This window comes from Strigops habroptila, chromosome 5 (genome assembly GCF_004027225.2).
Source record: "Strigops habroptila isolate Jane chromosome 5, bStrHab1.2.pri, whole genome shotgun sequence".
In the NCBI taxonomy this organism is placed as follows: Eukaryota; Metazoa; Chordata; class Aves; order Psittaciformes; family Psittacidae; genus Strigops; species Strigops habroptila.
The window spans coordinates 11,966,557-11,992,692 of record NC_044281.2 but is presented as its reverse complement, the minus strand read 5'-3'; the positions used below and the strand labels follow the sequence as shown (position 1 = coordinate 11,992,692).

General features: G+C 40.7%; 1 protein-coding gene across 3 annotated transcripts in view; it reads left to right on the top strand.

Annotated features, from left to right (window-relative positions):
- The window catches only part of SATB2 (SATB homeobox 2), a 130,047-nt gene that overhangs the window by 42,196 nt on the left and 61,715 nt on the right, over positions 1-26,136 (top strand). For all 3 annotated transcript variants that reach the window (XM_030487469.2, XM_030487471.1, XM_030487470.1), the window contains 3 exons: positions 15,572-15,698; positions 17,743-17,866; positions 22,613-22,715. In XM_030487469.2, the coding sequence (XP_030343329.1) occupies positions 15,572-15,698; positions 17,743-17,866; positions 22,613-22,715 (354 nt within the window). The remainder of the gene's footprint in view (positions 1-15,571; positions 15,699-17,742; positions 17,867-22,612; positions 22,716-26,136) is intronic.

Below are 26,136 nucleotides of genomic sequence, written 5' to 3'. Positions count from 1 at the left end.
CCACCAGGTCTGCGCCACTGCTCGGAAAACCAGCAAATCCACGTAAAAACTGTCCATGGAGGGCTGAAGGATTAAACAAATTATTGTTTAATAATTTGTATTAGTAGTCTTATCAAATTCATTTGTTTTTCTGGGAGAGAAAGTTAGACAGCAGAGGAGGCATGGGCATGAGATGTAAAAATATGTTGTTTCAAGGTGATCTGGTTTTGATCTTTTCCTTTTTTCAACTTCTATTTGGAGACAGAATTTCTCCTTCAAAATGTATCTGCTTTAAAAGCAAGTTTTTAAATAGAAAGGGGATTGAGTGATAGGGAGGAAGGCTAGGGCTAAATAATGAAATAATACAATTCTTAGATTCTGTTTGAATGTAATGCTTCATCTGCCAGGAAATGATCACTTGATTTGTTTTTTGTTTAAGCAAAAACAGTTACGCAAGTTGTAGTTTTAGGAACCGATTCCTCCCCCCGCCCCCCCCCCCCCCCCCCCCTTTTTCTCTCCTTATTTTTATCCACTGAAGCAAAATACCTATTGCTTCCACAATCTACTGATCTGTGTTACACAGGGAATATTCAGAAATGATGTTGTCTTTTGGTGGTGATTTGATGAGCAAAAGGATTGAGGATCATTTTCTGCAATAGAAATAATGACTTTACCAACACTGTATAGTCGAAGGCTTCTTATCTAAATATCGTCAGAGAATGACTACTAATGTTCAAACCCCAAGATAAAATCGAGAGTTTTCTGGCATTACTAGGAGAAAGAACTGAAAAAAATTCTTTTTTTCCATTTTTCTTCCTCTTGCTTTTTTTCATTTCTTAGTTATCCCAACATGCTGTATACCTGTCTTTAAATTTACATACATACATATCAACTGTGTAGTGTCCAGAATTAATACAGATACACTTATCTTTGTATGCAGGAATGGGGAGGAAGTGTTAGTCTCTTAAAGTAAGTGTTTTATTTTTTCCTTTTACTTTAAATTCACTTTACTGCTTTTGCTGTGAAAATCAGTAAGGGGAGCATGATTTAAACTGGCTGCTCTGTTCTCTCCCATTATGTGGCTATGCATATAATATTTGCAGCCACTTAAAAAGGTATTATACATGTTATTTAGAAATAGTTATTCCATTAAATATTTAATAATGTATACATGAAAACTGATCCAGAAGAGAGTATATGAAAAAAGTTTTTCTTTGGCAGTAAAGTGGGTTATTTTAGTGGGAAAATGAGATCTTTTTTTTTTCTCCTTGACTGCAGGGAGAGATGGGTCTGTGCAGCCGGCCCGTTAAATGTGTAGCCCATATGTGCACAGTGAAGAAAGCTAACAGTGAGGTGTGAATGCGACTGGCAGAGATCGCCGTGCCTGCCTGCCCTGTTCTTTTGTCATCTGCAAGGGTAGCTTCACCCTGCCCTGGGAGCTTGCACCTTTGTGTTTCCTGGGCTGCCCTGCTCTGCACAGGCTGAGTGAGCATGCCGGCTACCCTTGGACACAGCTCTTGTGGAGCAAGCATCCCTTGCTTATCCCAGTAGACTATACCAGTGGCAGCCTCTAGTGATCTCCTCCTCCTCTTGTTTATAAATTTGGGTAAAATGCATGGTAAGAAGGTAGGAAGAAAAGTCATGACTCAAGTTAAATAGAGTGTAGGTTGTTGCCTTGGGGGTAGGAGGAGAGGATGGTTTGTGGTCTGGAGGTGTATTCCTGTAGAACTGGGAGGTGGCTGGCCGTCATTCAGAGAGGGGAGCAGCAAGGCATGGGCATGAGGAGGAAGGCGGCAGTGATGTGGCACTGAGTGAGTGGGTGAGCAGGCACTGACCAGCAGAGGTGCTTGATACGGGGGATTCTCATCTGGGGTTGAAAGCGTCTTACGGACTGTGATGAATCTGAGCTCTATTTTAGCAGGAAGGAAAACATTCATTTATTTGCAAGCTAAAAATTAAAACTGTTTCCCTTGTACAGAAGGAGGCCTAAAGGGCTGGCAACAAGATTGAGACCATTTTCTGCCTGGGGCAATTGTTTTGGAGGGTTCTGCTACCTCAGTGAGGCTGAGGGAGAATATGCATCAGTCTTGCCCATCAGCCTGTCAAGTCTACCCATCTCTTGTGAGATACTGCACTGCTAATTCCCTTTTCCTGACTGGCAGTAAACACCTCAGCCATGATAATAGCATAATTTTGCAGTTCTACCAAGTTTGCTTTAAAGTTTTGGTTGTGACAGTTAATATTTTCCTTCAGTACAAAAATTACTCGAAGGATGCTTTGGGTATGACATTCCTTTTCTTTAAATAAGGCACATGCAGGTACGCAACACAGCTAACGCAGTATGAAGCCTTTTGTACACTACATACCTGGGTAAAAGCTGGCTTAAGTCCTTAATGTCTTGAAGCTAGTACCTCCATTTCATTCCGGTTTGTAAAGAGCTTACATTAGCACAACCTAAAGACAGAGAATTTCCATTACAAACTGTTATATTGCTTTCTATAAATTAACAGTATTCTTCAGACATTTCCAAATGAGGGGCCTCCAGATCTTCAGTTCTCCTTTGGCCATGCAATGAAAAGTATTTCACCTCAGAGTAACAAGAGGTAACACCTCAGAGGTTACATCTACACCACAAATGTGACTGGTCACACTGACTGGGACCCTTATTGCATGAGCTGTTATGGTGAGTTATTCTGTGATAAACTGTAAACCAGGGCCATCACTAGGGGAACACGAGAGCTGTTTTAATGCTGACAGGCTCCTCTGGCTGGATTTTCATCCACCGTAAACTCAAATATGAAATGGAGAAAGGAGACTGTTTTTTTCCAGGTGGACATGCATTACGATGAAGTGCTGCCCATCAAAAAGGTGGTCAGAAAAGCTGAACTGCCTCTGCTCAGAGAACTACAGACCTGAAGATGTGCTGGAGTATCCTATTGGGGTGGTTGTGTTGCATCACCTTTTTACTCCACATGTTTTTTTTTTTTACTTTTTTTTTTAACCAATTAGTAAAGGAAAATATTTCAAATGGTTTTGAAGTTTGGATTATTTCAGTATTTTAAGCATCTCAGACTTTTGGGATAATTCTTTAGTAATAAAGTTTCTACTCAGAAGGTCTTTATTTCTTTGCAGTTTGTACCTGTCTTAAGACCTGCAGTATGAAACAACCAATAATACTCCATGTCTCCAAATGAACAACAGACTTTGGGGGAGTAAAATAGACTTTCATTAAGATGCAGATACCCACAGTGCAACCCACGTCCCACCACCTGAGTGAGTGCCAAGAGCAGGGAATAGTTACTGGCTTTGGGAAATGAGTGTGTCGGCAGAAACCAGATTGAGGCTTTTTCTCCAGGGTGACCTTTGAAATCAATCAGGTTGTGAAAACGATAAACCTCACAAGGCTGCCGTCTTTGTGTTCCTTTTGCTGTGCTAGTGGTGCTCCCTCGGTGCTGAGGTTTACTCTGGTTCCCTGTGCGAGTAGGGAGAGGAGGACACATCTGGATTACTGGAGGGTCATTCTGCCTATTCTTTCGGGAATGCATGTGCATGCAGTGTCTTCATCTTCCTACATAAGACTTCGGGAAGTACTGTTATTTGTATCTTATTACCTCCTTCAGTATGATGTTATTAGTTGAAATCCCCAGTCAATTACTGTGTATTTGTGGTACAGTGGAGAATACTGGCAGCAGTACAGGTTGTACCTTATGCTGAAATAGCATCTTCGGTAGATTCCAGAGATTTTCCAGTATTGGCACCATGTTCTGAATAAGGCACCATCTCAGTGTATCTTTATTTAATGATATTCCCCAGAACTGCAAATGGGTCTCTGGATTCCTTTTCTGCTCACACATATGTAGAAGCTGTGCATATGTGGGTCCAAGACACCTGGGGCTTTGGGAGATGATTAGAAATGACAGTCTTTCCTCCCTTTATGACCGTGGGGGATATTTTAGCTCTTTGCATTGGAACATGAAATAGAATTTAGGAAAGAAGAGAGAAGTGGTGAGAGCACTGAGCTCTGGAGGAATAGGGTTCTGGTACAGGGACGTGTACCCAGGGAAGTGATCATCCCCCTGTACTCAGCATTTGTGAGCCTACACCTTGAATAATGTGTTCAGTTCTGGGCCTCTCACTACAAGAGAGATACTGAGGTGCTGGAGCAGGTCCAGAGAAGGGCAACGGAGCTGGTGAAGGGCCTGGGGCACAAGTGTGATGAGGAACAGCTGAGGAAACTGGGGCTGTTTAGTCTGGAGAAGAGAAGGCTCAGGGAGGACCTTATTGCTCTCTACAACTGCCTGAAAAGAGGTTGTAGTTAGGTGGGGGTCGGTCTCTTCTCCTAAGAAACAAGTGACAGGGCAAGAGGTTATGGCCTCAAGCTGCACCAGGGGAGGTTTAGACTGGATATTAGGAAAGATTTCTTTGCAGATAGGGTGATCAGGCATTGGAACAGGCTGCCTGGGAAAGTGGTGGAATCACCGTCCCTGGTAGTGCTCAAAAAACATGTAGAGGAGGCCCTTAGTGACATGGTTTAGTGGTGGTCTTGGCAGTCCCGGGGTAATGGTTGGACTTGATGATCTTAAAGGTCTTTTCCAGCCTCGTTGATTCTGTGATTTTATGGTTTAGTACAGGAGTGTTGGTATTAAACAACAGTTTCTTTCACCAGAAGGCACATCACTGGGGCTGTTGTGATAACGTACCTCTTAAGGTGTCTACAGTGCCACAGGAAAAAAACCAATGAGGCCTGGGTGTGCTGGTGTGCTGCCTTCCAGCTTGATGGGTTGAGAAGCGCTGTGAGCTACTTACTGGCGGATGGATCTCAGGAGGTACTACAGCTTTCCACCATCTCATGAGGGTGTTTGCAATGCTACCAGTGCTTAAGACTATTGGATCTTGCAGTGTCTGGTGGTGTTCCTTAAAATCCTTTACTGGTTTTGGCTGGGATAGAGTTAGTTCTCTTCATAGCAACTCCACAATTTCTACGTGCTGTGATTACACAAGAATCTTAGGTGCAACGTAAAGAAGCAGTAAACTTCTGGGAATACCTCAAAGCATGGTGGTGTGTGCTGCAAACCTCCTCAAAAAGTGAATAACTCTTTCCAGTCTTTGCCATGTGCACAGAAATTTATCATTCAAATTAAAATATAGTTCTTTCTATCTTTCAGTCTTTTGTTCACAAACTGACTAACGTGAAGATGAAAATGCTAACAGGATCAAAAAAGGATCTGGCTTTGTAAGAAAATAGGCTCAGTTCTAGGAAGGTGTGGGCTAAGAAAACAAATCTGGGTTCATCTCAGCATAATGTGGGCTCATCCACAGTACAAGGGAAAATTGTTTTTTCTGAGTCTGGTAACAGTTCCTGCTTGCTCTGAGTCATCTCCTCTAGTGGTGAACTAGTCTTTTTTTTTTTTCTCTTTGTTTTCTGTTGATAGGAAATGTACCATAGTTCAGTAACCAGCAAAGCTTTATTTAGACTTGTCAGAAATGCAGAGTTGTTTTGCTCTTCCTGGGAAGAAAAGAGGGAGATGAGGAATCTGAGAATCAGGTTATCAACTGCAATGAGTGTCAGCCAAGGAAAAAATTGTATTGAACTCAACTGAATGTATTTGATTTTACAGTGCTGCCCAAATTAGGGACTGGGATTATTAAAATGTGTTTTGAAAAGAAGTATTGCAACCTTAAAGATACTATTCTCTGTCTCTCTCTAGTAGATTGATTTGTAAGGGAAGGGTAGGGTTTGATCCATTGCCTTTTGCCTGTTTGTGAGCCATGGGGGAGAGCTGAACCTAAAGCGCAACAAACCTTCAGTCTTTGGTCTACTGCATATTCTTAAATATATGTGTGCATGTACATTTACATATGGATAATTCTACTTCCTTATGATTTTTAAATTTAAAATTGCTAAAACACAGGTCTTGCCTCCTTAACTGCTTCATGGTGGATCTAGCTCTTACCTGAATGTCATTAAAGATATTAGGATTGAGCCTATGGAAATTGTGTGGTCTTGTATGGATCTGGATTTGCTCTTGCAATAATGCAGCTACGGAGAGCAAAGGACTTCTGAGTCAAATTGCAGAGGTAACAGCAACTCTATCTTCACATACTGCATTTATGTTCAGTTAGTGGCACCAGTTGTTGTTCAGGTGAACCACCCCCCAAAAAAGTCCTTAACCCCTCTCTTTCCTCAGCAATGCATGCTTTTCTGTTCAGCTAGTTAGTCTCTGTCCTAGTAGTTTTTCCCTTGTTTGTGATCTTTTTCATGGAAGTCAAGAACTGAATGTCTGGTGGGAGGAAAGAAAAGGCAGAAGGCAAGCCAAAAGTAGTAATTCAGTGACAAAACGTTCTGCTAGTCTCTGTACAGTGTAAGGAAAACCCCAAAAGACACACAAACTAAAGAGATTAAGCTGTTAAACTGAATAGACCAGAATATGAATCTGCGTTCAGTTTAGGGGTTGGTTTGTGCAGCACAGCGTGCTGTGTGTCCTTATTTTTCTTTGGACTTGAGACCCATGATTTTTCAAATCTACTTGTAGTTAACACAAAGATAGTTGGCTACTGTATGTCTGCAGTCTTAGCCAGACTTTCTGTGCTCTATGTTGTGTGTTACTGTGAGTAGGCAGGATATTCAGATTCATACAAGGCCAAACAATGTCTGTAGGCTTAATTCTAAGCCTATTAGCCTCTACAATGCCATATTAGCAATGCTCTTTTACAACCTTTAAAATGTGCTTTATGTATTCAGTTGCAATGCCATGTTACTGTGCTTTTTTTCCTGCTCAGTGGACTCTTTCTATGTGGCTTACAGGCAAGCATTGAAGCTGGGTGAGTTAAAGGAGTTTGGAGAACTGGCATCTTTTTAAAAACAGGTACAGCTTTTTCCCCAAAGAAAGGAAACATCTACTCTCCCTCTCCTCTCCATTTGAAAACATCACAATATAAATCCAAGAAAGGCTTCTGGAGGATAGGGACCAAAGGCTGTCTGCCCAGATGCCTTGCTCTCCTTGCTGGAGGTGTTGAGAGACAGGTTGTATCAGTGGCATTGGGCTAGCTGGAAGCTAACAAAGAAGGTTGAAAAGCAAATGTTTGTGTAAAGTTCTGGTCCGTTTACTCGTGTTCAGCTCCTTGTAGGTCATGAAGTGGCAATACAGTCACTAAGTCCAGAACTGGGGCAAGATGATCCAGGCATTGTTTGTGGTGGTTAAAGAAACATGTGCAGTGGAGAAAAGCACTGCCTGTTGAGTACACTTGCATTCGTATTCCTTAGCAACTGAGGCGAATACACTAAAGCCCCAATATTCTTCCTGTGAGGCTGAGGTGGAAGCACGTTACGGGTCCCCACTAGCAGTATCTGTCTATGCTGGCTCTCTGGGAGGCACTAAATTATAGACAGAAGCTGTAATGCCAGTGCCAGGCTGCGGGATGGCAGAGAAGCAGCCAGTGTTTTTCCAGAGAACCTGGGACTCACAGAGGCAGCTGCTATCCAAAGCAAGAGGAACAGCGGTGGTTTTAGGATGGCAAAGCAAACCTCCAGGCATGGGAGCTGCTAAGGAATCTCTAATCAGGGAATAGGCTGAGTTGTGATTTCATGCAAAAATGGGGAAAGTGCTATGCTTTTGGCTTTTAGTGGGGATGATGTTAATGAAGGAGCAGGTGCTGCAACCTTACAGGTATTGGGGTTACTGTATAATACTGCTGAGAAAAGTAGCCTCGGTGTGATGGTGCCTCTCAGGAGAGGACAACCTGATGGAGGGTAAAGCTGGGCTTCAGGCTGATGGCTGACAGGGTTATGAAGAACAAGTGCTAAGATCTGTTTAATATCCTGGATGCAGTAGCCTTTCTGTCATGAGTTTTCATGACTGAAAAGACTTTGTTTTCATGCCATGGAAGTGATGCTTAGAGGAGTGGTTCTCTCTCTTTGTTCATGTATTACTCCCTGTTATCCAAGGTAAATGCAGACTTATCCCAAAAATGGCAAAATAAAGATATTTTGCAGAGCTAAATGTGGTTTTCCTCAATGGAGGTAACAGTTTTAAAAGTAATACCGAAAATGTAAAAAAGACTTGTTTTTGTAATATTTTGTCCCTCCTTTGCTTCGTCACCCTCCTGTTTATTTGTGGTATTCATGTTCTATCATGTAACAGTTTTAAAAATAATCCCCTCAAGTCAATAACATCAACCTTTTTTTTTTGTTGTTTTTCTTTGTTTCCTCACCCATTATTGGCTGTTTTTTCAAACAGAATAGGGGGGTGGAAAATTAAATAAAGACTTTCAAAATAACAAGCTCCAGAAAATTTTATTTAATTTGTGGGTTCATTCTGTTCTCTCTCACTCTTCCCTCCCCCCCCTTGTCTTTTTTTTTTTTTAGAAGACCTTTATTAATTTAGTCTAGTAACTTAGTGCCCATATTAAATTAATCTAATAAAAGTCAGGGTCCTCACATAACGTTTCCCAAATGTGAAGCAGCATCTATTACATGAGGCACAATCTTTTTACAGTAAAATGTAAACCCGATATGCAGAATTACAAGGCATCAAACTGTTTGGTGTATGTTATTTAAGTCAAATACTTCAGTACAGTCATGCTGGAGGAAAGGAATGGGCAACGCTAGCATTCAAAAAATTAAAAACTCAAACCAAGCTTCATATATCAAAGCGATTTTCATCTGTGAAAGTACTCTGAAGTTCAGCAATTAAACCTTGTAACACTAACAGTCTTTGTATTGATATATCTACTTACATCCATGTTTCTATAAACATTTTAATATATAATCAGATAAATATCATTTATATAGACTGCGCATGTATGTGATTATATAAGTCTGTATTGATACAGAAGTGCAAGCTAGAAAGGCTAGATGTGTTTAAATTGACCAGCTCATAGATGCGTTGTTGCACCACAAAATTGCATTCTGTAAACCACCATTGGTACAGATAGTTTGTGACAGCATTTTAAACCAGCAGCAAAGGCCTCCAGCAGCAGCAGTATGAGCGGGTTTGCATTGCAGAGCTGCAGGTAGCTTGGCTGTGCCTTTCCCTGGGTGAAGGTCACCCTGTTGTGCGGAGCCCCGAAGCCGCACAGGTCTCATGCGCTGGGGTGCAGCGTTCGTCATTCCGGGAGCGTGGGTGTTCCTGCTGATTTGTGGATGTGTACATCACAGTGTAATCACATAGTTTATTCCTGTTCTCTCACTGAATTATTTATTATGGCCTGAAGTGAGGAAGGAGGGAGATTCTTTTGTATTGGCATAAACATAGGATTATGTTCGTTGTGTGCTTTCAGTCACTAAATCACCAATATGTCAATTGGCATAATACAGTCTACCTCACAGGGATGTTACAAAGCTCAATTAATTAATGCTTTCAAAGTGCTTTGGGATCCTCTGATGAAAGGTGCTTTAGAAGCGCAGGGGAGGATTATGCTGATTATTTTTCCTTTCTATTACCCCAATAGGTCACTGATAGAAATTCAACAGTATAATATGGGCAACCTTATAGTGATGGGCAAAGGCAGTATAATGTTTTTAGATTTCCCTAAGAGCTAGAAAATAATAATATAATACAAAAATTAATATAATCAGGGTTGGGTTTGGTTTTTTTTTTAATTGTTCCTGTTGCCTTTTTCTCCTTTCTGCTTGAAAAGTCATTCCCTTTGCTGGATTAACAATAATAACTACAAATTATGCCTTTATGTTGTTACAGTTTGATGATACGCTACAGTCAGGGTACAGGTTAGAAACACAGGCTGAGTTATTACGTACCACAGGGTAGTGATTTCCTGCAAACTGATTTATGGATGAATAATTCTATGTACTTGTTACATGGGACAGGCAGTTTTTAATTTCTGTAACAAAGCACAGCTGAACAAAGGAAAATTACATGCTATGGCATAGGGACAAGGTGGAGGATAAACAGATGCAATCAACGTCACAAGAGCCTACCCATCTCAAAGGGGGAGCTGTCAGTAGTGGCGGATGGATAAATGACTTAATAGTTGCAGAAGTGGGGGTTTATTGAGCGTTTCACTGAGGTGTTTCATTTGGAGATGTAAAAGGAATCAAAAGTGTTTGGGTGCTAACGCTAATTTCTTCTTAGTTTCTGTTGTGTTGTTAAGAGCTGCTGTTTAAGAGTAAGATGTTTAAACAAATGGAACTCAGAGCATGGCAGCAAATACTGGTTGTGTTTGTCAGCCAGCCTTCTGTTTGCAGTTGGCCACTTGGGCTGTGATTCTGTGATGCAGGAAAGCGAGGACTAGGACACCTAGTACAGCTCTGGAACGCCACAGCCACGTGAGGCATGGCTCTGGTCCAGTACAACTCTGCAGATTCAAATTTGCTCAACACGTTTTCAAGGTGTAAACATAGCCCAGAAGATCTTATGCTGGGTTGGTCACTGCCTATTCCCTCAGCCTGTCTGAAGCTCACATAAACACGGTGGTGTTTGCTGTGTCTGACTGTACAGGCACATCTTCTTGCCTGAGCTGGATGTAACTTGTACTGCCACAGCCTGCAACATGTTAGTGAACATGGAGCTGTAGTGTAAGAAACAAGCTTTGCATTTCTCCAATTTCCAGCCTGAATGTGTCCATCAATTCACAAGGAGAACAATTGTCTGCTTCAACACCTCACCCTATATGAGTCTCAGCAGGTTATGTTTGCTTATGCTGTAGAAAATGAGAGATTTTGGTGTTGTGCAACAGGGATTCGATTGGTTTATCTGCTTAGTGTTGGCAAGTGCTTTTCTTGACAAAGTTTGGTAAGGAATCAGTGTTCTCTGCTATCCTTCTTTTTCCCCTTTATCCAAAGAACACAAAATTCCTTCTCTAACCCTCTCTGTACATATTTGGGCAAGTATTACTTGTGATTCATTTTGTAGCTGTCTCCAGAAAAATGTTGAGGTGGGGGTGGTGATGCTGATAGGAACTTCCAAAGTGTTCTTCATTTGATCCCTCAGTTTTAACCCTAGCAGATGAGGATTTTAAATAAATTGAATTAATCCCGCGTAACCTACATACAAGCATCCATTCAAGATGTAACTCAGATATGCTCATAATTTGTGAAAGGTGATGTCAGGAGTCTAACCATGGTGGTAGCAGGAGATACTTTGTGAAGGGAACCAGTGAGAGTGTGAGGCATGTTGTGGACCTGTTTGCTTTGTTTAACTGCAAAAAGGAATTTGGAAAATGCCAAGAAGTGTCATAGCTAGACTATGAGATATATACTCTAAACCCTAGATGTGGCATTCTTAGAATGAGGGTACTGTGTGGTTGTCTGTCCATTTGCAAAGACAAAAGAGGCTCCTAGCCCATACAGGTAGATAATATTTACTAGGTATCGAGATCAGCCATGAAGTAGCTGGTCAAGCCTTACGTTCAATGTATTGTTCTACTTTGATTTGCATAGTTATCACATTCTTCTCCAAAGGAACTGCATTTTCAATGAAACTGAATTGCAAGCACTCTGGCAGGGTGGCACTTTGTTGGCCTGTGTGGAACAACAGCAGTGAATTGCAGTGGTTGTTATGTACGAACCTGACACTCGAGCTCACTGAAGTTTGCCACCAGTGTGCCCTGGCATTCTTGTGGGTAAAGGCTGTTACGCAAGTTTATAACTGGGTTACTCTTTCTTTTTTCCCTATCTGCATTTTGAGGAAGCTGAAGCTTTAGCTTAATAAAAGGTCTGTCTTAGAAGGACATGCCATTCAAGAACCACCAGCCAGCATGGATAGAGAATCTCTTCTAAAATATGAAGGGGTTGGGGGGTGAAATCTTTTGAGACAACTGTTTTGTCTGTTTATTGTCAATTAAGACTGACTGGCCTGGGCTGCGTTCAGCCATTTCTAGATGAGTTCTTGGGAGCTGTTCTAGTGTACAGCCATTTCTCCAGTGTGTGCAAGCTTTGAAATATGTTGAACTTCCCCTTCAAAAAACTTATACAGGAAAAGAGTCCATAAGGATCATTGATAGTGGAAGGAGAACCAGACTCATTAACAGAGGAGTTTTGTGAACTTACGAAAGATGTGCTTTCAGGTTTCCTGAGCAATCCGGTTTGCTGCACATTATCTACACACAATTTTGAGCAAGTCTGGAGGTGAGAGAGGAGTGATATTCCTGGAGCAGTAGTACATTCATTAATAACACAGTTAGTGACATCTATGACAATTGCTTATTCCTGTCCCCACTTCCATGTCTCAGTTGTGGCAGGATAAAAGCTCAGTCAGGCCAGTTAAAATGATCTCTTTAAAGACCAGAGCTGAACCATTTGAAGCCAATGAGAGGAACAATAAAAAACAATGTATGTGGAAGCAACCCCTTACTACCAGGCTGTTCTCATCTTGGGGTTGATATTACACTAGAAACACCCAGTCCTGGATGAGAAAGGACCTTTTTACAAGGAAAATTTTGGTCCACTCAGGTTTTACTGAGGTGTCACAGAATCACAGAATGGGTTGGAAGGGACCTCAAAGATTATCCAGTTCCAACCCCCCTGCCATGGGCAGGGACATTTACCACTAGACCAGGTTGCTCAAAGCCCCGTCCAACCTGGCCTTGAACACTGCCAGGGATGGGGCAGCCACAACTTCTCTGGGCAACCTATGCCAATGTCTCACCACCCTCACAGGGAAGAACTTCCTAATGTCTAATCTAAATCTCCCTCTGTCAGCTTAAAGCCATTGCCCCTTGTCCTGTCACTACGTGCTCTTGTAAAAAGTCTCTCTCCAGATTTATTGTAGGCCCCCTTTAGGTACTGGAAGGCTGATATAAGGTCTCCCCTGAGTCATTCAGGGATGTCTTCTAGCGTGCAGAGAATAACGTTTGCTCAACAAGCTGGCATCATCTTCCCAAATGCAACCCAAGAGTTGCTTTAAGTACAGTGCCATGAAATAAACCACCTGTGAAATCTGCTGAGGAGCTGGATGGAGAGCATGGCTTCTGGCTATCATTTGGACCAGCTTAGTGTGCTCTGGAAAAAAACTTCACACGTCATATCACACCGGCTGAAAAAACAGCGTACATCAGCAGTGCTGTAACACGGAGTAAAGGACTTGCAGCAGGTGCTAACGTGCAGAGGCACCGAGCGTTATGGTAACACCTGTGTTTGTCTAAATCCAGCCAAAACAATTTCCTCTCCAGTTGTAGAGGAGGATTAAAAAAAAGAAATAAACCCCACCTCACTTCCAGTAGTAGCAGACGTTTCCTGTAGAGCAATTCATGTAGGATTTCCCGTGGTGCACCCTGGCTGCACTGTGCTGTTTCTCTATAAACCCTTCTTAGTCTGGGGACATCTTTGGTAACTTCAGTGACCTCCGACCATCTCTTTGTCTCTTGCCAGGATTGCCAGGCCCGAACAGTTGCAGATGGTGTGCTCTCCGAGTGCTTTCCTTAATTGAATGAAAAATAAAGCCTCTTGTAAACTATTACCAATTTAGATGTGACTTATGGGGCACATATGATGCTTATTTTTTCAATTACATGAAAACTTGGCGTGGTTAAACATAGGAAGCCAAGTGTTCTGTGAAGCTGGTATAGATTTCTGGATTTTTAGGTGATTTTTGCTTTAAATTATTATATAGCAGAAGGGGGTGAAGGAAGTCAGCAGCTAAACTGTGTTTTCCCAGCATGTATTACACTCAGTGGACCCTTGATGCTCATTTCATGACTAATATATGCTGTACTATATGCATTTCTTGTTGTCACCAGAGATAACATTAAGTAAACTATCCCCTTAAGAAAAACAGCTTTTCTTGGCAAGTGGAATATGACTCAAGGAGCCAGCACTGGAGACATACGGTGCTGTGAATGAGTGCTGTGTGTTACTTTACTGGATCTGAGTCCAGGCACTATTTATACTGCAGCATATTCAGCACCAGATTGTTAAATCTTAATACTGAAACAGTGCATCATTTAAATGTTTTTGTTCTGTTTATGTCCCATTTTCAAGCATTGGATATCAAGCAGCACTTAGTAACTTTTTGTTTCATTTGGACAAGATCTCCCCCTGCCAAAAGCTTTCTAATCGGCTCTTGAAATATTAGCCCATCTGTACCAGCATATTACAGTGAAACTTTGTGCCACTGAGGATGAACGAGGGCACTTCCAGCTTCTTTCAGTGTGTGGTGATAGAATACCTTGCAAAGCAATATGTCAGTGGTAAATGCAAAGATCTAAGTTCTACAAAAAAGGAGTTGTACTGAAATTACTTTCTCTTCAACTATGTAGGAACGGGGAAAAAATATTCCGTAGCAGGTAATTCATGGGCTTGTAAGCATTGTGTTCTGTTACTGTCACTGTGCAATAAGCTTTGTTTCACTGTTTCAGAGGAGGTACTTATGATCATATTTGGGAGATCAGGATAAAAGACTTTTGCAATTTATTTCAGTTTGGTTAGTTGCAGAAGTGGTGAATAGGTGGGACTAGAAAGTGAGGAGGAGAGGGTTGAAGTTTCTTGACATCACAGCATCTTTCCAGATACCCAAAGAGGGTTCTTGGACGTCGTGTTATCGCAGAGGAAGTAGTTTTGTATGTATTAGTGTCTTAGTGTATTTCTGGCAGTAGGGTTTACAGATGGTCTTTTTGAAGATCAAAAAGTATATAAGCAAACCGCAAAAGGCGTCATTTGAAATGGGAGAAAAGGTTATTGGTGTCTTGTAGGATGGTGCTGAGAAAAGTTACGTGAGCAGAACAGTGAGGCAGTGGGAACATAGTGGAGGAGGGAATAAAAGCAGTAGCTGGTGATAGTGCAGAACAAGGCTGAAGTGCTTTGTTCTCATGTAAGATGGCACTGTGGTTTTCTTTGTTTGGCATCTTCCTGGAAGTCATTCCTGGGTATTAGTCATTGTTTTTGGTGTGGGTGGGCCCTCTGCAATTGTCTAAACAGAAATAATACCTCTGCACCAAATGGTTTACCATCCAAGTTTACAGTCTTTGTGACAAGCTCATACAGAAGAGGTGATGATCCCTATTAAAGAATGAACAGAAGTAGAAATAGAACTTAGAGCATTCTCCCCCGCCCCCAAAATGCTATTTTGGATCTGTGGTCAGCAGCTTGCAGTTGTTTTTTTCACAAAGAAAAGCAACTGTCTGCATAGTGCAACTTCTAGCTGGGAGTGAACTCTTCCTGCTTGGTGGATTTCCAGTGCTATCCATCCACACTGGGAATCGTACCATGCTTAGATTGTAACTGTGTGCTGAAAGCCCACACATAGGAATTTTCCTCTTCAAGTCAAAACTAATGCATTTATTTACTGAAGGGTTTTGTAGACTGCAAAATTGGGACTACAGAGTATTTAAAGCTTGTTCTAACTTAGAGAACTAGGCTTTAGTGGGATGACGAAAGATGTGAAGGGAGGAAGCCTCCTGTGCTTCCTTGAAGTAATTTAAGAGCCAGAAACATGTCAGCAGCTCTCTGCTAAGAATTTAAAATCTATTCCTACTCTTCTCCATTGTTTGCTTCAGGATTCAGTACAACACATCTTTTTGAGCAAGACTACAATAAACCTTAAGTCAGATCTTGAATTTTGTGAGCAAACAGACTTATCAAAGGGTTTAGTAAATGGCTGATAAAATATAAAGTATAATTTTTTTGTTTCCTTCTCAGGAATAATCAAGCTTGGGAGGTGGAATCCCCTCCCTCTCAGTTATGTGACTGATGCGCCAGATGCGACAGTAGCCGACATGCTACAAGATGTCTATCATGTTGTGACATTGAAAATCCAATTACAAAGGTGGGTGTTTCTGAACATCTGTCCTTCTCTATTCTCTGAGCTGCTCTGTCGATTACAGCATTACTACAGAGATTAGCACATCCTGTCTTCATTAATTTCTGGTCTTCTGATGAAATGAAAAGAAAAATTAAGAGAAGGGTGGGTCACCTGGCAGCTTTTGGCTGCATGTTCCAACTGATTTGTATGTTTTCTGAAGTAGCAATATGGTAGTAGGGAGGGGAGGGGCAGAAACTCGGTTAAGTAAAGATATGGGGCCTTTAAAGGCAGACCTTTCCACAATTCCTAATTTAATGGATTATTGAGGCCTTACTGTATCAAAACAATAAACTCCTTGCCTTTGTCCAGGACTGCTTTGTGAGCATCCAGGTCTTCCTCTTGGGGAGGAGGGGAGCTTTTTGACTTTTCTTTTTCCTCCAGTGGCCTTCCCAGTGAAAAAGCAAAAAGATGAGGAAGGGATTTGTTGCTACATATTTTCCTTCCTGCTAGTTCTGATTAGGAAAGCAAAAGCTCCTGATGCTTTTACACTTACTTGCCCCCGCCCCCCCCGCTTTTTCTCCCCCTTTCTGTCTATTGACCTTCAGAAGAGTCCTCAAGTAGTTACTGATGTCTGCATAAGTTGTTGCGGCAGGTCCCTGGCAGTGCATGGCATACTCTAGATCTGCTGGTAAGCCTGCATTGCACAGTCTGCTGTAGCTCTATGGCCAGGAAAGAGGCAAAAATAACAGACAGCCCGGAATAATTTGCTCACAACTCTTTGAAGCTCAACTTGAAAGAAGAGGGGTCCACTGGGATGTATGTGTGTGTCCTTTGGTGGCAGGTACATATCCTCCAACTGTTCAGTTCAATTTGTAATTTGGAAGTAGCTGGTTCCTCACTGACATTAGCCTCTCAAACAGCAACATTTCTTCCTTGTTACATCTCTGATGGAGCTTGGGGTTTCCAATTCCCTCTAACAGGCCTTTCTTTGGCTTTATATACTGTTACAATTTCTCAGCTAGACTGCATCTCTGAAGCATAGTTGTAAAAGAGCATCTAGAGCCTGTAGCTGCTATAAAACTGGAGTGCAGTAACTCATCTCCTCAGAAGTACGAGCTACCAGGAGTCCATCTAACTTATTGTCACATATGTGTCGTTGGAGGGTATCAGTCCAAGATCAAGGTCTCATTCTTTATCTTCAAAGTGCTTGAATGCCTGGATGCCGTGTAAATAGAAGATAGCCCGTGTCTTTGAGATAAAGATGGTCATTGACTACTTCAACTCCTCAAGTGTAACTGAACTTTCAACTTTGAGGGTAAAGCCAGGCTATATAGGCAGAACAACCTCAGAGGTTGATTGGAGAGCATGCATTAAGTCTCTCAGGCATGAATGGCAATGGCAAGCTTCTCCCAGCTTTCTGATGTGCTTCTCAGGTCTGGCCACGTGTATGTAAGACACAAACTGTAAGCTTGTTAAATTGAAAGAGGCACAAGCCACAGGAAGTCAAAAGCTTCACTAGATATGCAGATGTTGTAGAATGAAAGTGAGAATGAACTACACGTGACAGATGCTAGGCATATGGCTTAATGTGTTTCTGAAAGGCTCTTGGATACTTCAGCGTTGAGGGCAGTTATAAGAACCTGTATAACATGAAGATTGTTGTTCAAAGCCTCACCTCCACACAATGAGGGCCCTTACTCTTTAGGGATTTTGTCAGTGGCAGTGTGGTATGTACATTTATTTTTCTGTCCCAGCAGGAGTATCTTTGTCTGATGTTTCTTTGCTCTCCATCAGGCCCCAGAGGGAATGGTTATACACACATATAATACCATAGTAGGATTAGCTGATATTCTTCCCATGTCCTGTCATTCTCTTAGTTGAACTACGCATCTTCTGGGAGTCAGGCTTGGTGCGGAGGGGAAAGAGGGAAGACACACCTTGATGGGCTGGGTAAGCAGGCAACTTCAAGGTTGTGCTCACTGCTTGAAGGTCTGTAGCACTTGTATGCAAAGAGTAAGCATCTGTGAAGGTAATGTTTCTATCTACTTTTTGCTTTCTGTTTTAACAGTTGTTCAAAGTTGGAAGACTTGCCAGCAGAGCAGTGGAACCACGCCACAGTTCGCAATGCCTTAAAGGAACTGCTCAAAGAGATGAATCAGAGCACATTAGCCAAAGAATGCCCTCTCTCACAGGTCAGTGTTTTTAACAGGCTTAGGGAAAGCCAAATTTAAAAGATCTAAAGTTCGTATTTGTTCAGTAAAGGGCTTAGGTGAAACAATCCCATAAATACCAAATAGGTTTCTGGTTTTCTTCAGAAAGGAGAAATTCTAATTAATATGGAAAAGATCATACCATATTTTCTTAGTGTGTTGCCAGGTGGAAATTATGAATGAATTTGTTGGGTTTTATCCTGCTGTTCAGAGAGATATTATTAAATAAAGAAAAAATTCTTTATTTACATCTTTATATGAACCTTTTGCGATAGGACTAATGATCCTCAAATGCAAGATTTGAGTAGCTTCTTCTCTCTATCAGAGGCCTGCCTCCCCTGCTAACCCTTAGGTAGCTCATGTGAGCCTCTAACTATGATAAAAAGTATGCTCTTTTAATAGTTGTGCCCCAATTTCTAGGAAACAGCAACAAAAAATGTATGCATAGTTATGTTAAAAAAAGAACAAAAACTCAGTCTCATTCTCCATGACTGCTTTATAAACGGCAGTGGTGTCATGTCTAAGACACCGGTTCCTACAGATCTCATTAGCTCTATTTGTTCTTTGGGTTTCATTATGAGAAATTAATAAAAATTTCATGACTGAAAACTTCAGCACCCAGACCAAGTCACTTTGCTTAGGAGCGAATAATACATTACCTTCTAAAAAACCTATTAGAATCATTGGTTAATCTACAAAAGTCAAAACATCAGTAATCTCTGCTTGCTAAAAATCCATTGCTTTGCTAGCCCGTATCCAACACTTTTTCGCCTGTGGTTGCCTGCCTTGCATTGCACTGTATTCTCATCCTGCAATTTGTGATCCAAAGCCCCCGTGAACCAAGAGAATTCTTTCTGTGTATAAGCACCAGAGGAGAAATACAGAGCAGAATTTAGGTCTTTGCAATTGGTAGGGCTCCTGTTGCTCATCTTCCTTAGACATGTGGGGGTCTGCAGAATCAACAAGAATGGAAAGGCTGTGTGAGGAAAAGCCATGTAACTTACCTTGTTTACTAAACGAGTAGCAGTGACTCTACAGAGTGTAAGTGCATTGAATACGAAAGTATTCTTGCTTTCACACAGTTTAAGTGTAATTTCTTTAAATAGAATTATCTGTGGAATCTGGTCAGCTAATGATGATTGCAGCATATGGTTGTGTCTGCCCATTCTTCTTCAATATCCAGTATAACTAAACTATGCATCATTTCATATGCAGAAATCATTTGTTGTCTGGGACTTTTTCCTCCCACTTCTATTTCAAAGCCTAGCAGGTGGAAATGCTGCAGTTGGTTTACTCCTTCTATAGCCTCAGTCTGAAATACATTTACAAAATTATTGATGGCAGAACTGTAGCAGCAAAAATCTTTGCCCCAGTATTTATTTAGTGGGCAATTCTAAAAGGAGATCCTTCTGTAGAAAACTGAGCTTGCTTACTTTTAAGCACAGGTGTAAGTGACGTTGAGTTACTAAGCTTACCCTTGAACTGAGACTGCATGAATGCAGCTGCTATTATTGTTGTTATTATTTATTACTATTGCCATAAAAAGTTTCAATCTGTTTTGTTTTGGCTCACAAAATGAAGAAGATACAATGGAAGGTTGTATAGGAGCTGTCTATTACCATCATCTGAATATGCCTCTAATACAATTCCTTCTCCCAAATCAGTTTTAAAAAAATATCGTGCCAAATGTGAAATGTCATTACAACCCCCTTGTGGTTAATATATTATTGACAGCAGCAAATTGCAGAGTGGTCTCTTAGGAGTCAGACTGCAGAGTAAATGCTGCTGTTTATTAATGTGTTCACAGTGCCTCAAGTACAGCAGTGGAGAGGGGCAGCGCAGGGAGCTCTTGCCCCCACCAGTGACGGTGCTCCGTCTCTGGTTCCCGGTGCCCGAGCTCTCCATGCAGCCCAGATGGGGATTCTGATTGCCACTAATGGGAAATGTAATCATTCACTTTGATTTAAAATTGTTCTGTTTTTTCTGCTAGGTGTATTATGTGGCTGCAGCTTAGCTACCCTTAGCATACGGCTCCTGTTCAAATAAATCCCAGTTAACCAAGCTGGGGGGAAGGAGAATAGGTTGGGGGGGAGTGTGTGTGGCAGAAAGAAATCCAATTATTCCAGCATTTCCATCTTTGCATAGAGACCTCTGTCTTTCCTGTATATTGTATAACTCATTTCAACACTGGCCATTCATTTCGTCCCTTTGCTGGAGCAAGATTTCTTGGGATGTGAGTGCATTCTGTATTTTTCTCCTTGAACTTACCGCAGCGGATTTTCTTTGTGTGGCTATTTCTCAGTTCCCTCCTGGTCTAAGTAGTTTTCATTCCACATGTGTCATGGCCACACACATACCAAACATATCTGGTGCTTCATATAATCTATTCCTCCTTAAGGATTTTTCTCAGGAATAATATGCATTATTTAGAAATTTGCAATTAGTCAGTGGGGTTTTTGCCACTCTCTTCCAAACAGATATTTCCTTTCTGCAGACTTACTGAGGAAAAATACCCCTAGCGTTCCTTTACATTTAATTGTGAGGGTATGTAGTTTGAAAGTTGTCATGGTTCTTTCCCTTGCTCTACTGTCAAGCAGTTGAAGAGAATCTGTCCTGGGGTTTTTCACCAATGGTTGATTTACTATTTGATTTTACTATTTAGTTTAAGCTTTGTTTTCTCAAATAAAGGTTAATGGGTTAATATATTCTGTGATATGTAATAGCCCTCCAATTTCAGTAATGTTGATTTGTTGTAGAGCTAGAGGATTTGGTGGAGGGGGGGAAAAAGGGGGAAAAAACAAATTGTTGTGTAGACAGAGCTAAACAATTTCCCCACCCTTCCTTACTGACTGGGAATTTAACTAAAGTGACGCTAAAAACCCCGAAGTTATCTCAGCTCAGCTTTGCTCAAAATCTTTCCTTAGCAGAGGCTATCTCCATGTCAGGCTTTCAGAATACTATTGCTTGTTAAAATGACTTGGAGCAAAGGAGGATTTATGGCCAGGGAATTGCTGCTGACTGCCACAATGCTAGGTTTATGTCTCAAAATATTGATTTTAATTAGAAAATTGAATCTCAGAGATTGAAGCTGCTACTTAAAAAGGCTCTTACTTCATAGCCTTCAGACTCTACTGCAGTGCACTGTAGCAGCCTTTGAGTGGAAAATTAGAAGTTCCAATGCAGAAGAACCTCTTTACTGACAGGGAAAATACCTGTTGAAGACTGAACCAATCTGTACTACCCAGTTAGCTGAAGTCTCTCAGTTTTGCTCACAATTTTTAACTCCCCAAAACTCAAGAGTTCATGAACAGCTGGAGTCCAGTAATATTGCAGTGAAGAGGGTAGAAGGCTGGATAAATCTGGAAGAGGGAGGGGATGTTTTTGTTTCTAAAGCATTGTTAAAATTGAGTAAGCCAATATGTAAGCCTCTTAGCTTTCCAGAGATCGCCAAGATCCAATTTTGTACAAGAGCCAATTTTGTACAAGAGCCGGCAGGAGCCGGTGGGCCAGGGCTTGAACCTACAGTAGATAGCTTGTTTGAGCTGTGAGATCATCCTCACTCTCCTCATCTCTGTGCAGAAAGGTCATACAATGTGCCAGGGCTTTTTCTGAGCTTTGTCGTAAGCGAGGAAGGAGGGCATAAGGAAAATATGATTTCTGGAAAAGGTGCGTTGGCTCCCATGTGTTAGTGGTGTTAGGTTGCATTTCCTTATTGGAAATGTACATGTGCTGGGAACTATTTCGCCCTGGAAGAATTCAGAGGGGGAAAAAGGAAAGCAAAATGTTATTGTTAAAAAGATGCTTCCTTTATAGAATGGATGAAGGTAGGAGAAAACATAGAAAGGAAAAGCTACCAGTACCCAGGCTGTTTCCCACCCTATGGGCAGAAGCATCCTAGATGTAAAGTATAATTTTGATGAGGATGAGGTGCTGCAAAACAACTCCGCACCCCTGCTTCAGCTGGCTCGTACTAAGAGTCACTTAGCGGGAATTCATAAAGAGTAGAGAGGGTTGGTGGTGAAGTAAGTGATATTTCTGTTTTCTTGAGCATTTTTGTGGTTTTTGGCTGTTCTGTATGTGTAGTTCCCTTACCTCTGAATGGCACTGTTAATTTCTCTTCCGGGTGATTTTTCACACAAGGGCTAATCACACGTTTCTATAAATTATATTAAGTTAATTTATTTGCCTAACTTGTTCTGCAGTGAGTAGCATGGATGTTCTCTAGTTCTTGGCTGTGTGGTGTTGCTGCATTTGGAAACATATCTGAGACATCTGAAAAGCATTATTTGGATTATGCATGCTGAAGCATCTAATCTTACCTTTAGGACCTGGTTCCTAAATCATGCTTGTTCTCATCTGGGTGCGGTGAGTGTGTGTTCCCCAGCATGGCACTGCCTGTTGTTACGTAACTCAAGTTTAGATGTTGTAATAGTCGTAATTCAAACTAAAGTAGAATTGCCCCACCAGCCTGAGCTGCAGGTCTCAGCCTACATTCATTCTAATCTTTTTTGTATTATTATGCAAAACAATAATTAGTATTTTGTAATTTTAATTATGGCTGGGAACACGGAATGGAGAATAAACTAAATTTTTTTGGTTAGATGCTTCTTTTAAAGTCACAAATGGATGATCATGGTGCACTCGCATGTCATTCACTTTTCCTGGAATAGATTTCTAATTGTGGAAGATATTTTAAAACACTTTTTGTCTTTCTTTCTGTACTTCCAGAGTATGATTTCATCCATTGTAAATAGCACATACTATGCCAATGTGTCAGCAACCAAGTGCCAGGAGTTTGGGAGATGGTACAAAAAGTACAAGAAGATTAAAGGTAAATTGATTTTTTTTTGGTGATTTTCCAAGTTCTTGAACTTCTGCTGACAGTTTGAGACTATTTTCTTTAAGTAAAAGTGATAATAAGCTATAATAATATCAGTGAATTTGTCTACAAAGAGGGCACAGTCACAGCACATTTGAAATTAAATCTGATACTTTGCAAACAAGGCTGGTATGAAAACACAGGCCACTTACAACATACTTAAAATATCCCATTTAGTTGTGCTGAAAGATCAACTGTGTTTTGAATTAAGCTAAAACGTTCTGGAAAAAAAATGTTCCAGTATCTCAGGATTTGAAAGTTAAACTGCTATGTAAATTACCTTAGTTGCATTTTATTCATGAAAGCTAAAGAACATCCATCTATGTTACGTGTGCCCTTGTTTTCTGTTTTCAATTCTGCAAAGTGTACTGGCATTCCTGCCATGTTTTATCATGTGAATCTGGTTACAGATAGAGGATTTAATACCTGACTGTTAGGAGACCTTGCTAAATAACAAGGTGCTGCACCCACTGAAGTTAAGATGAAAATAGCCTATTGTTTATTGGTTTTTTTCTGCAATGAAATTGTGTTAGTTGTTTAGCAGTGAATGCCTGAGGCAGTAAAATTATTCTGTGTAAATTCATCCCATGCTCACTACTGAAATGTCTGATCACCTTTTAATAGTACACAAAATGATGTGACAAGCATCCCTCGTGTAGTTTGTTCTTTTATCCATCCTTTCCTTTGGGAGGACACTTGTGTGTGTACTGGACCATTTGTTTTGGTAGGTTTTTTGTTTTAAAATACACCTATGCTTTGAGCAGGATTTTGGGGCTATTCAGAAGCTTTTCCACAATACCAGCTGGCTCCTCTCTCCCCAAATGTCCATCAGCCTTGGAGGGCAGCTTTACTCTGTGATAGGTTTATTTGTAGATTTTCTCTCTGCTACACCACGGAAGGGAAGATTCATTGTCTGAATGAAGACATAAGCTGTTTTTGTTGTTTCTGCCTGTGATCCTTTCAGTGGCCAGGAAAATCATAACAGGATCCAAAACATTATGCAGAAATAGGGTAATGTCCTGTCCTTCTTGAGAAGCCGTTGTAATTTTAGTTGCATGAAGATTAGCAGCTTCAAAGAGTCTGCCCTCTTTTTCTCTTAAACAGCTGGCATACATGAGCTGTGAAAGGTTGCTTGTTTAGTTTCCATAGGACAGACTAGAAATCTGCATAATAATACCATAAAGAGTCTGCTGCTTGAGTTAGGAACACATGAAACAAAATTGCATAAAATATCAGAACAAGTTGTGAGGCATCTGGTTTTCCTCTGCACGTCTGCTCTGTCTGGAGCATACCTGTAAGAGGCTCAGGCTCGGGCTATGCAGTGGTTAGATTTTCACTAGGGGATTTAAAAAACCAGAATGTTTTATGCTAAAATGATTTGTGTCTAGAAGGAAGATTTTTCAGGCAGAAGTGGGGTAACAATGCAGATGAGGAAATGGAGGTGTTGATTTTCACCTACTAAAATAATTTAGGCTTGAAGTAAAGATTCAACATTTTAGTACATGGTGTAACCACGTACTTAAAAAAGAAACTGTATAGTTTTTTTTCTCTCTAAATTGCCATTGTGTGACTCTGAAATGTTTCTTTGCTCTAAATGGTCTCTTAATAAAAGAATTTTATTCGAAGTGCTCTAACATATCCTCTTGGTTAAAAAACAATCAAAGGAATCAAACAGCTTCAAGGTCATCACCATTTGCTTTTACTTGCCGTTCTAGGAGAACAGAGACAGGCTTCCCTCCCCCCCGCTCCTCCTTGCCTTCTTTTTTTCCAAACTGGGCAAGGGTGCCAGTTGCAGAGGCACTGGAAGCCCTTAACTGTAGTGTTCTTAACCACAGAGATGCCACTACAGGTTCTGAGTGTTTCTAGCACACTGTTGTCTTCCACTTTCTTCCATTCTTAGAGCATTGAATTCTTGAAGCTCTTACTTTTTTTACTTAGTAAGTGCACAGTTAAATTGTTGAGTGCAGTAAAAGCAGAATGAAACCTCAATCAAAAGGTCAAGGATCCAAACCTGAAGAGTTTGCCAGATAACTCTGTATCTGTGCTATTCAAAGAGACACAGCCAGTCGCTGCTGTTTGGAAGTGTATGTGTGTGTTAGTAGGAGGAGAAAAAGGAAGGTTAAGGTATGTGTGAAGTAAACACAAGCTGCTATAAAGCAGTTCAAGTAGTGTTGATTCATCAACCATATGAGTGGGAGAGAAAACAAAGAGTCTATGGCAGGTACAGTGGTGCATGGAGAATAAACAGCCATACAACTTCAGGGCAGTAATCTAAACCCCCTGGAAACAAAAAGACTTTGGCACTTCTTTGTGTAGTTTCAATTTCTCATCATTTCTGTTTTCGTCTCGTTTTGTTTCTTTTCTGTAGCCAGATATTCATACAGGACAGCTCAGTTAGTATGCAAAATCAGTGACTTCAGTTGCATGCTTTAGTCATCATGTGCTCCTTTAATAATAATTAAAAAAAAGGGACTTAGTTTTTCCATGAAGGTGGATGGATGATGCAGCAATTAATTTTTTTAGGTTGTAATCTGAATAGATTGGGTAAAACTATAGTTTAGAGTCTTTGGGACCAGCACCCATATCCATGTGTAACTCTAGAGCTGGTTATTAGAAAGTAAAAGCAAAAAACAATTCACATGGGCTGTGTCAAATGCAAAATTGGAAGGGGCTTCAAAATAACTTTATTGATGTTGCAAACTAAATGCAGCCTACAGTGTTAAATGTGTTTCCTATTATCTGCTAATGTCTGTTTTAATAAAACAGTGGGAACTAAATGGTTGCTTCTTAATCAAAACCATGATTTCCTAAACATAAGCTATGTGATTTTGTTACAAATTGCCACATATAGATCTCCTAGGTCAAACTTTTTTCCTTTCTCATAGAAATAAATAAACAGTAAAATAATTATACACTCTGGAAGATCAAAGTAATTACAACTGAAGCCAGGCAAAAATAAAAAGTTCTCTGGAAAAAGGAAAAAAAAAGGGAAAAGCATCAGGTTGCTGAGTATATAGTTAATGTTTAAGTAAATATAAGAAAGTGAACAATCAATAATTTGATATCATTAGCAACAGATGTAAAAAGCTGTATACAAATAGAATGGTATCAGATCTCAAGTAAACATTCTCAGTGTGCGTTCTGTTGAACTCACCAAAAAGACAGCTAAACTATTTATGCTTGTAATTTAAAAGAAGTTTTCAGTTGGTTCAGCTCAGCATGGTAATTTTGTCTTGTGTCAAGACGATGCTAGAATAAAATTCTGCTTGAATTTTTCCTCGCACCCTGCCCCAGCCCCTTAAGGTTTTAAGACATTCACAGTTTACTCAGTGGCACGAGAGTTAGTATACAGACAGATTCAGGAATTGGCTGG